The sequence below is a fragment of the Carassius auratus genome, unplaced genomic scaffold (genome assembly GCF_003368295.1).
Source record: "Carassius auratus strain Wakin unplaced genomic scaffold, ASM336829v1 scaf_tig00007302, whole genome shotgun sequence".
NCBI classification, from domain to species: domain Eukaryota; kingdom Metazoa; phylum Chordata; class Actinopteri; order Cypriniformes; family Cyprinidae; genus Carassius; species Carassius auratus.
Window position 1 is genome coordinate 1 of NW_020523832.1, and position 12,172 is coordinate 12,172.

The window sequence follows — 12,172 nt, forward strand, 5'->3', positions numbered from 1 at the left end:
GCCAAAAAAGTAATTCAAATAAAGTTTAAAAGAAATGTTTTATTCAAGTGCATATTTTTGCCATTTTTATCAAACTTTGTATTTGTTATCTAATACATCTCTGTTACCTTCAGTAATCCAATATATATTTACTATAAACTGACCACAAAATAAAACTTTGTATTTTGTATTGTCTAGAATGAAATAAAAATCAAATTATGATCAAGTAATCTGAACTTTCCTGTTTTTTTACAAATCTGAACTGATTTGTATGATGTGACTTCCACATTAGTATATGTGTGCCCCTTATGGGTGCTGAGTTTTTTCATACAGTCCTCTAAAAAGGAAAAGAAAAAATCAGCTGCTGTAGGTCCAAAGCGGTGAGTGGCCAAATCCAGCTCTGATTCAGGGCCAAGGTTTTGCACATTAAGCTTCATTTGTTCAATGGTTCCTGCAAAACAATATTTAAATGTACATGTTACTTGAGCTGCTATCATCACTTTTCTGTTATAAATCACAAAAGACATTACATTTTTTGCTCTAGTTGATTAACTGACTTCTTGATACAGGGACTAGTTGACAGGCTAAAAAGGTTTGTACAATGGTAATGTAAGAATAAAATGCACATTAGGCCAGTTAATTTTAACAAACAACTAAAACATCTACAAAAAGTGCTATTTTTTCACTGTGTGCTAATAAAAACTTAAATTCAGTAAGATTTTAATGCCAAAAGAGGGTTTGCGCTAAACCCTTAGTAAATATGGCCCTTAAAACCAAGGAACTTTTGCCATTGGTCGTACATTAAAACAACATTCAAGATGCCCAATCCTTAAAATGTATTTAAATGTTCAGCAAAGCAGACATAAGTTTAAAAATCATTATTTTTCAAAAAGGATGTCAGGCTGAATACAATAAATAATTCTTATTTCTTTGGGAAAATAAATACTGATATACAGTGTCACATCTTAACTCACTCCTGGATGTTTTCCTCATAGCCAATAAATAAAGGTGCAGCCACCAATATATTATAAGACATGATACCAAACAGAGGAAGAAAGAGAGCTTACACAGACATACTTACAGTGTTGCTGGGATGTCCTCTTCAGGTATCCCAGAAAGTAGTTGGTCTTTTGGCACATGTTTGGTCAGTGCATTCCAAACCCCTTGGCAAGGTCCTTCCGCCTCTCCCTCTGTTAAAGTGCTGAATATCGTCACCTTTGTCTTTGCCTTTTTAGGCTGCTGCAGCACATTGGGTGGAACATCTTTTTTGCCAACCTATGTATAAACAAGTACAGTGTCCACAGATGCAAAGCATGTGAGCAGAGAGCTTTCTAAATATCACTCATGTATTCTATAAATAGCCATAAGAGGCAAATGTGGCAAACTGTGTATGATTTGTGACCACTAATAATCCCAAGATGATGCAACCTTGCGTTTAAAAAAACAGTGATATTTATGCTTTCTTATTAACTTGCAGCCCTTAAACTATTTTATTTGGCCACTACATCTTATAACTACTTTTGTGCTTTTATACGTAAATGTAGGCAATACAAACCCTTATTAACGCTCTGAACATGTTTGTGGACATGTTTTCTCCTTTGACTCTTCTCTTCAGCTCATCTTCATCTACCTGGTAGGTCTTTCCTTGTGCTGTTAGCCTTCCTAAAACTTTATACACTTTCTTTTCTTTTTCCTGCACTCCCTCGTGTTCCCTATGTCTTTCTCCATTGTGCTTATGCCTCTCTTCCTCCTTGGTTTCCTCCATCTCTTCCTCGCTGCAACAGGCCACAGGTTTACCTATGGCCTCCAACATGGATATAACTTTCTCTTCTGTTCAAAAATATGTCAGAATATGTGTGATTACTAGCTAACACACCTGTTTCTAAACAAACAATACTTGTGTCTACACAAACAAACTAAACTCAGACACTCCTTTTCTGACATGATTTCTGATATGAAAAATGACAAATATCGACTGATATATCGGTTGACCACCTAGAGAAAATAACAACAAACAGACCATATATGAGAACTAGGGCCTTGTTTTGGCCTGCAAATGTGCATAGTGTTTACACTGACTCATCGAATATGAATTGAAAACTAATTTGGAAAATGGCTATCCCAGGTGAAGTGACTGTAATAGTGCAAATGAGGTTTAGCCAAAGTTCAGTTAGGTCAGTCAAATGCAAGAATTAGAAAAGTTACCCTGTTGTAGTGCAGAGCCTTCATCAGATCCAGAGGTCTCAACTAACACGTCTGGGTCAGCTGTGTTAAACAGAATACATAAATGTGAGAGATAATCTAAATGAGACTTCATAGCAACTGGTGCAAGAGATCCAACCAGTCAATAACAAAAAAGTCATTAATATAATATATAATTACCTGAGTGTGCTGCAGTATCTGATGCAGGCAAAGAGATTTGGGCCAATGGGTTGCTGTCTTCTGTATAGAAAGTTATACACAAAATTTTGTGACATCACCTACAACAAATGTGCTTATGACTAGTGCATAAAAACATCACTACAGTCATAAAGAAAAAGATGAGTGCAAAACCTTTTTGGTGTTTAATGTTACTGGAATGAGTGAGTGAGCATGTGAATGTGAATAAAAAATACTAATTGCATTTTTGCGTTACATTTTCATTTGTTGAGATAAAAGAGCCATGCAGTAGAGTTCACTTCTGTTGTGACATTACTTCTTAGATTTACTCATTAAACAGACAATCAAACCACATTTGCCACTTGTTAGGGAACCATGTATACCCTCATTGTATGTGCATTGATAACAGGACAAAGGAGATTGCTTAATGTACCGTATGTGCATGCGTGATGAGACAATTCAAATACAGTTTTACCTTGACATATGTAGCACATGGGTGTGGCTGCACACAGTACATGCAGCACTGCCCCACAGGTACATGCCATCTGTTAAAACAAAATACAGTGAAATCACATATACAATAGGGATGTGAACCTCATGTATACAAGTCTCATATATATATATATAAGGCTGCTAAAATAGATTATTTTAACAATCTGTTGATAAGGTTTTAATACAGTAAATGCTTAAAAAAATTATATTCTATACATTGACCCAAATTACCCAGTCAATACACTTAACTCAACCCACTGATCATCTGACTTTAAACTTTCATACAGGGTGAATCCATATGCATACAGTAAATACACATTTAATTCATAAATAATGGAAAGTAATAGTATTAAATGAGCAAGAAATATGTCAAGGGTCCAATTTTCGGAAGGCGAGCTTGTGAAAGGGTTATGTGTAATATACAGTCAGGTCCATAAATATTGGGACATAGACACAATTCTAATCTTTTTGGCTCTATACACCACCACAATGGATTTGAAATGAAACAAACAAGATGTGCTTTAACTTTAACTTTAACTTTCATTTTTTAATACTTGGTTGCAAATCCTTTGCAGTCAATTACAGCCTGAAGTCTGGAGATCAATTAGACATCAGCGTACGCTGGGTTTCATCCCCGGTGATGCTCTGCCAGGCCTCTACTGCAACTGTCTTCAGTTCCTGCTTGTTCTTGGGGCATTTACCCTTCAGTTTTGTCTTCAGCAAGTGAAATGCATGCTCAATCGGATTTAGGTCAGGTGATTGTCTTGGCCATTGCATAACATTCCACTTCTTTCCCTTAAAAAATCTCTTAAATACGTAAATACCCTAAAATTAAAGCTGAAAGTCTGCAGTTAAAGCACATCTTGTTTGTTTCATTTCAAATCCATTGTGGTGGTGTATAGAGCCAAAAAGAATAGAATTGTGTCGATGTCCCAATATTTATGGACCTGACTGTACTTATTTACAGCACAGCTACCAGAAGCATATTATGATTTTTTTATTCAACTTACATCAGCAGAAATACGGAACCTTAACTTAAAAATGTATTTGCCTGATTTTCGTAAAGTTTGAGATATATGTGTCCTAGTGCCATAAGAGAGACTATTTAAAGCTATCCCACATAACTGTGCAAAACTACAGCTTTGATGAGTTCAATTCAGTTAATCGAGGTAATGAAGGTATAAATGGCAAACAAATGTAGCAAAGTTATAAGTAGATTTGTGGCCCTAAAACGACAGCAAAAATATACAAAAAATAAATAACTTATATATACATATACATACATAAATGCACTTACTTTCTTTCTTCCTGAAATATTTTTGGCACAAATTCCACATTTTTTGGTTCGATCTGTAAACATATACAAAAAAAAGTGTTTATTAATTTTTTTTTTTTTTTTTTTCTTGCTTGCATATGCACTTTGGTTTATAGATTTTTATTTATTTATTTTGATTGAATAAATATACATTTACTTATTCAACAGTGGCCTGTTACTTTACTTATTTGACTGACCATGGAGGATCTGATTACCCAGTATCCTTCAACAACAGTTTTAAATGAGCAATAAATATGGCAAGGGGCCAAATCTCAGAACTTTTAAATGTATAATAATACCCATTTAAAACATTTCCATCAATAAGGCACATACCTAAAGATTCAAACAAAAGTGAGGACAGGCGCATTCTTTCCTGTTGTATTACAGGGCACTGGAAGGAGGTTATAAAGCCACCAGCCTTCAGAAATTCAGTGGCAAACTTAAAGGAAGACAAACATTTTTAAAGAATAAAAATAAGATAGAGAGAAACCTATCTGTCACTACAGAATCTGACAATTATTGGCACTTTAATAAAACCATGTACAAAGGAAGATTATGTATGATAATAAGTTTAAATTTAATTTGTTTAAAAAACATGCATGCAATGATCTACGCTTGATAACTTACTGCAAGTGTGTGGATACCACATGACACTGAATCGGTTTGCAAATTATGTTTTGTGGTTTTGAGGTCCCACTCTCCTTTTACTCCCCTTGAGGCTGCAAATGCACTGTAATCAACAAAATCACAATTGCCACTAGCATACAATTCCAACAATTAATTTCAAAATAAACATTTTGTCATAATCTACTCTTTTTTGTGTGTCCTAATAACAAACTTAAGATACAGTGAGGAGTACTTGTGCTAGTCACGGGAACTAATTGTGCAACAGTGGGACTGTATACTGGATACTATGCGAGTTGTGGTTGTGAGGCATTTGATTAGAAATCGGGTCAGCTGGAAAATTAATTATAGTACTAGCAGGTACTGCCATTTTAGATAAATTGGCACTTAAAGTAGACTTTTAAACAAAACAATGAATACTTACGACCAGTGCTGAGCAATTGCTTGGCATTGCCACTCTGTCTCTCCAAGTGAGTTAAAGTAGGTGATGCACCTTCTGTCAACATTGCAATGCTAAAACAGAAATATATGAAGTTATAATAACCATAAGACAATTAATGCAATACCATTCACTCTGCCTTATGGCAAAACATGTAGTCCTGACATGCTCAAAGTGCTATGCTCCAACAACTCACACCAGCAGGAAATTGCACCAGTTTATATGATCCTAACACCTAAGAGCAGAGGTCTCCAAAGGAACCGCTTTCCTGCAAAGTTTAGCTCTAACATACAATAAAACTCACAAGAACCAGGCGCATTCTTTCTTGTTGTATTACAGGGCACTGGAAGGAGGTAATGAAGCCACCAGCCCTCTGAAATTCAGTGGCAAACCAAAGAATGACAAACATTTTATAGCCCCCATATAGGATCTCTCATTTGAATAGATATGATATAGACATTTGATATAGATAACATGAAATAATGCACCTGGTTCTTGTGAGTTTAATTGTATGTTGGAGCATGGAACTTTGAGCATTTCAGGACTGCATGTTTGGACAATTAAATACACAAGAACCTGCTAATTAAGGTCTCACTAGGCATACAAGAAAATTTTAATCAGGTGTGTTGGTAAACTCAGCAGGTAAGTGACCCTCCCAGACCAATTGAAGACCCTGCCTTAAGAGTTTGAAGCCAAGGGGGGCTAAACTGACCTAGTAATTTTTATTACCAGGAACATTTAAGGGGAACAAAAGGATTAATGTGTGGTGTAGCTTATAATAATATGAAACATTTTATTCATAATTTGAACATGTAATAATATATATTAGTTTTTTTTTTTTTTTTGTTGAAAGTTTAGAAATTTCAGGGTTTCCCGCAGCATTTGTGAGCTCAGAGCTGCTGTTACTGGAGCCGTTACCGGTGAAACTTCTACCTCTCCTGCTATTAAAGCGTCCTGTTGGCAGAAAATGAATTTGCGGAGTGCCGCCACGAATAGAGTGTAAGGCTGTGGGAAACACTGAATATACCTGAACTATGTTGCACATTATGTCTATGCTCTATGCTAGCAGAGGTAGACATATCTATTAAAATAAGTGATCCTATATGGGGGCTATATGTCTTTTTTTTTAGGCAAGAATAAAATAGAATCCACATGCGAAAATGTTTTATCCTCAAAAAGGTTTGACTCACAAAAAAGCTCCAATGATTGCCATTCTCGAGATACACTCCAAACACCTCTGTTGCCCTTTCCAAAATGTTGTTCTGTTGATTTAGAGAAGTGCATGTGACAATCATCTACAGAATCAGGATGCTTTGATTAGCCTAGAAGCTATTCATTAATATAATACCTAAAAAAGAATAAATAAATAAATAAATAAATAACAGTGATATACCTTGAGAAAATAGTGGCTCTTTGCCCTTTTAGATCCATCCAGTATTTTCGTGAGGGCCTGACAATTGATATGTACAACACCTGGGCGATCCTGTTTTAAGGCAAAACAAAATATTGTTTTCCATTTCAACAGAGTTGAATATATTAACGTTACAAATCAAGCTTAACTGTACAGTTTTAAAATTATATTCGTATGTGTATCATTAATTTCTATTTTATTATTAATATTATCATTATTTAGGTGTACTCTTCAAGATATTGCTGATAAAATTTCACTTACCTTGCTAAGGATATCACATATGGAATTCATGACCTGAATATTTCAAGGACAAATGTGAGATTTAAAATAAATAAGTAAAAAAAATAACTGCTCTATTTTTTTGTCACACAGAAATGTTGTGAATCATTTATATCACTAGTCCTTTTTCATACTCTTTAACTATGTAGAAAAAAAACCTAACCCGGCAAGCAAATACATTTTGTAAAAAAATATTTAGTTAAAAATATACAGAACTCCAGTGGACGAGTAGAACAGAAAACATGTTTGAAGGCTAAATTCTAGAAGTAGGCCATGGTGGCTTGTTTTGGTGGTAGGAAATACGTGACAGAAAATAAGTGTAAGAATTTATAACGGATAATAATTTACCTCGTCAGAAACTTGCTCATCCCTCATTAAAGTGTTCAAACTGTTCACTTGAATGTCATATGGCCCCACACTTCCTAATGTGAATATTGGGCTCTTGTTTTGGAGACACCTTAATGCCTTATCTACGCAGATGAATAATAATTAATAAATGACACATTTTGCAACCACACTAATTTTCATTAACAATAAATATGGGAAATGCAGATCTGAATACATTGTAAAGGTATTTTTATAACAACATGCTGTAAAATAAGTTGCTTATCATGTAGGTTATGGAGAAGCAATCCCCCTTAAGTGAAATCATACCTTCCATTGTGTGCTCTTGGTCACTTGGTGCCCTTTAAATACAGAAGTAACAGACAGTTTTTAATGATAGATCTTATCTCATTATATTGTATAGGTCCTTATATAATCATGAGGAAAAGTTTTTTTGAGCAAACTGTAAATATCTTAGATCCATCTGGAATTTTGGATTACAAGATGTTACAGTGAACTGAAAGTTGAAATACATTTAAAGCTGCAGTAGGGAACTTTTGACGCTCTAGCGGTTAATAAACAGAACTGCTTGCGTCGTGCGGAAGAACATTGTAGCTGGAGCTACTTCTCTCTGTTTATGTCTATGAAGAATCACAAAGGTACTGGGTTACTCCGCCGCGGTATCCCCGAAGCAGTCTAAAATAAATCAGTAATGACTTGAGGTCATCATATTCATATGTAACAATATATCAGTAATGACTTGAGGTCATCATATTCATATGTAACAGAATAAATCAGTGATGACTTGAGGTCATCATATTCATATGTAACAGAATAAATCAGTGATGACTTGAGGTCATCATATTCATATGTGACAGAATAAATCAGTGATGACTTGAGGTCATCATATTCATATGTGACAGAATAAATCAGTAATGACTTGAGGTCATCATATTCATATGTAACAATAAATCAGTAATGACTTGAGGTCATCATATTCATATGTAACAGAATAAATCAGTAATGACTTGAGGTCATCATATTCATATGTAACAATAAATCAGTAATGACTTGAGGTCATCATATTCATATGTAACAGAATAAATCAGTGATGACTTGAGGTCATCATATTCATATGTGACAGAATAAATCAGTAATGACTTGAGGTCATCATATTCATATGTGACAGAAAAAATCAGTGAAGACTTGAGGTCATCATATTCATATGTGACAGAATAAATCAGTGATGACTTGAGGTCATCATATTCATATGTAACAGAATAAATCAGTAATGACTTGAGGTCATCATATTCATATGTAACAGAATAAATCAGTAATGACTTGAGGTCATCATATTCATATGTAACAGAATAAATCAGTGATGACTTGAGATATTCATATTCATATGTAACAGAATAAATCAGTAATGACTTGAGGTCATCATATTCATATGTAACAGAATAAATCAGTAATGACTTGAGGTCATCATATTCATATGTAACAATAAATCAGTGATGACTTGAGGTCATCATATTCATATGTGACAGAATAAATCAGTAATGACTTGAGGTCATCATATTCATATGTAACAGAATAAATCAGTGATGACTTGAGGTCATCATATTCATATGTAACAGAATAAATCAGTAATGACTTGAGGTCATCATATTCATATGTAACAATAAATCAGTGATGACTTGAGGTCATCATATTCATATGTAACAGAATAAATCAGTGATGACTTGAGGTCATCATATTCATATGTAACAGAATAAATCAGTGATGACTTGAGGTCATCATATTCATATGTAACAGAATAAATCAGTAATGACTTGAGGTCATCATATTCATATGTAACAATAAATCAGTGATGACTTGAGGTCATCATATTCATATGTAACAATAAATCAGTGATGACTTGAGGTCATCATATTCATATGTAACAGAATAAATCAGTGATGACTTGAGGTCATCATATTCATATGTGACAGAATAAATCAGTGATGACTTGAGATATTCATATTCATATGTGACAGAATAAATCGGTGATGACTTGAGGTCATCATATTCATATGTGACAGAATAAATCAGTGATGACTTGAGGTCTTCATATTCATATGTAACAATAAATCAGTAATGACTTGAGGTCATCATATTCATATGTGACAGAATAAATCAGTAATGACTTGAGGTCATCATATTCATATGTAACAAAAAATCAGTGATGACTTGAGGTCATCATATTCATATGTAACAGAATAAATCAGTAATGACTTGAGGTCATCATATTCATATGTAACAGAATAAATCAGTAATGACTTGAGGTCATCATATTCATATGTAACAGAATAAATCAGTGATGACTTGAGATATTCATATTCATATGTGACAGAATAAATCAGTAATGACTTGAGATATTCATATTCATATGTGACAGAATAAATCAGTAATGACTTGAGGTCATCATATTCATATGTAACAGAATAAATCAGTGATGACTTGAGATATTCATATTCATATGTAACAGAATAAATCAGTGATGACTTGAGGTCATCATATTCATATGTAACAATAAATCAGTGATGACTTGAGGTCATCATATTCATATGTAACAATAAATCAGTGATGACTTGAGGTCATCATATTCATATGTAACAGAATAAATCAGTGATGACTTGAGGTCATCATATTCATATGTGACAGAATAAATCAGTGATGACTTGAGATATTCATATTCATATGTGACAGAATAAATCAGTAATGACTTGAGGTCATCATATTCATATGTGACAGAATAAATCAGTAATGACTTGAGGTCATCATATTCATATGTGACAGAATAAATCAGTGATGACTTGAGGTCATCATATTCATATGTGACAGAATAAATCAGTGATGACTTGAGGTCATCATATTCATATGTGACAGAATAAATCAGTGATGACTTGAGATATTCATATTCATATGTGACAGAATAAATCAGTAATGACTTGAGGTCATCATATTCATATGTAACAGAATAAATCAGTGATGACTTGAGATATTCATATTCATATGTGACAAAATAAATCAGTAATGACTTGAGGTCATCATATTCATATGTAACAATAAATCAGTAATGACTTGAGGTCATCATATTCATATGTAACAGAATAAATCAGTAATGACTTGAGGTCATCATATTCATATGTGACAGAATAAATCAGTAATGACTTGAGGTCATCATATTCATATGTAACAATAAATCAGTGATGACTTGAGGTCATCATATTCATATGTGACAGAATAAATCAGTGATGACTTGAGGTCATCATATTCATATGTAACAGAATAAATCAGTAATGACTTGAGGTCATCATATTCATATGTGACAGAATAAATCAGTAATGACTTGAGGTCATCATATTCATATGTAACAATAAATCAGTGATGACTTGAGGTCATCATATTCATATGTGACAGAATAAATCAGTGATGACTTGAGGTCATCATATTCATATGTAACAGAATAAATCAGTGATGACTTGAGGTCATCATATTCATATGTGACAGAATAAATCAGTAATGACTTGGTCATCATATTCATATGTGACAGAATAAATCAGTAATGACTTGAGGTCATCATATTCATATGTAACAATAAATCAGTGATGACTTGAGGTCATCATATTCATATGTGACAGAATAAATCAGTGATGACTTGAGGTCATCATATTCATATGTAACAGAATAAATCAGTAATGACTTGAGGTCATCATATTCATATGTAACAGAATAAATCAGTGATGACTTGAGGTCATCATATTCATATGTAACAGAATAAATCAGTGATGACTTGAGGTCATCATATTCATATGTAACAGAATAAATCAGTAATGACTTGAGGTCATCATATTCATATGTAACAGAATAAATCAGTAATGACTTGAGGTCATCATATTCATATGTAACAGAATAAATCAGTGATCACGGATTATTACAGTAATAGATCAGTAATAAATCGCTTCTACCTGGATCTCGCAGCGAATTGCAGTACTGTCTGATGGTGGACCGAGCTGAATGGTCCGTGCGGCGAGCAAACTAGCGCTGTTTTGTTCCGCATTTCGGACGTTTGTCTTTGAATGCTACTGGACGCAACGAAACGGAAATGGACAATGGCACAGTGAAGTAACTTTACATGTTAACGAGAGAAATATTAAGAAAATTTGTGGTGGCGGCAGTCCGAGCGCTAAACCGGCAGAAAATAAGATCGCAATACGGCCAGTATTTAATCGCAGCCTTTTTATAGTTTGGGACAAAATAAAAAAAATGAAATAAATGTAAAAACAACATTTATCAGACTGTTTTATTTAGGCTAACTTTCCAATGCAAACTAACGTTAAAACTTCGGTGGTAAAAATAATCTAAAAAGAAATATGAATTGTACTATCATTAATATACTGATATAAATTTATACGAGAAATTAAAAAGTTGTGGTCTTACCTTTTACTTGCTATCTTCTCTGGTATCACGGTGGTTGCAGATGCAGGACAGTTTTTCTTTTCTTTGAATTTGTAAGAGGGGCGTTACTGTTATTTTGGCGGACTCTGGACTGCGCACATAGTGATGACGTCATAAACTTTGATTGGCTGAGGCAGTTGTTGTCCCAGGGTCATCATAAAAAAATATTGGTCTCAGGACAACGAGGACTTGGCAAAATCAGGACGTGCTGAATTCTAAGTGGACTGCAAAAAAATTCCAAAGTATAGTCATTGCCAGTGCTTTAAGTGGGCCGGTACGCACCGGTAGGCTACTCAGTACCGCCACTTCCAAATATAGCTCTTGAGCGTACCGCCACCTCTCCGTGCGCCCAGAACGTGCTTGTAGCGTACCGGTACGCTCATTTGGACATCTGTTTTAATAGAGGTTTTAATCTTTTACCTGCACTGCC

At 34.2% G+C, this 12,172-nt stretch overlaps 1 protein-coding gene across 1 annotated transcript; it reads right to left on the reverse strand.

The window, feature by feature from the left end:
- Nucleotides 1–1,060: 1,060 nt before the first annotated feature.
- Nucleotides 1,061–11,520, reverse strand: LOC113071436 (uncharacterized; the record flags this gene model as incomplete). The annotated part of the gene is made up of 15 exons (XM_026244798.1): nucleotides 11,253–11,520; nucleotides 7,573–7,604; nucleotides 7,267–7,388; nucleotides 6,901–6,933; nucleotides 6,622–6,711; nucleotides 6,419–6,490; nucleotides 5,214–5,302; nucleotides 4,793–4,895; nucleotides 4,499–4,604; nucleotides 4,148–4,200; nucleotides 2,834–2,903; nucleotides 2,362–2,421; nucleotides 2,185–2,244; nucleotides 1,535–1,809; nucleotides 1,061–1,254 (listed from the first exon to the last, which is right to left on the reverse strand). Coding segments are annotated over exons 1-15 (1,451 nt in total), but the record flags the coding sequence as incomplete, so codon positions are not given.
- Between the last annotated feature and the right edge of the window lie 652 nt (nucleotides 11,521–12,172).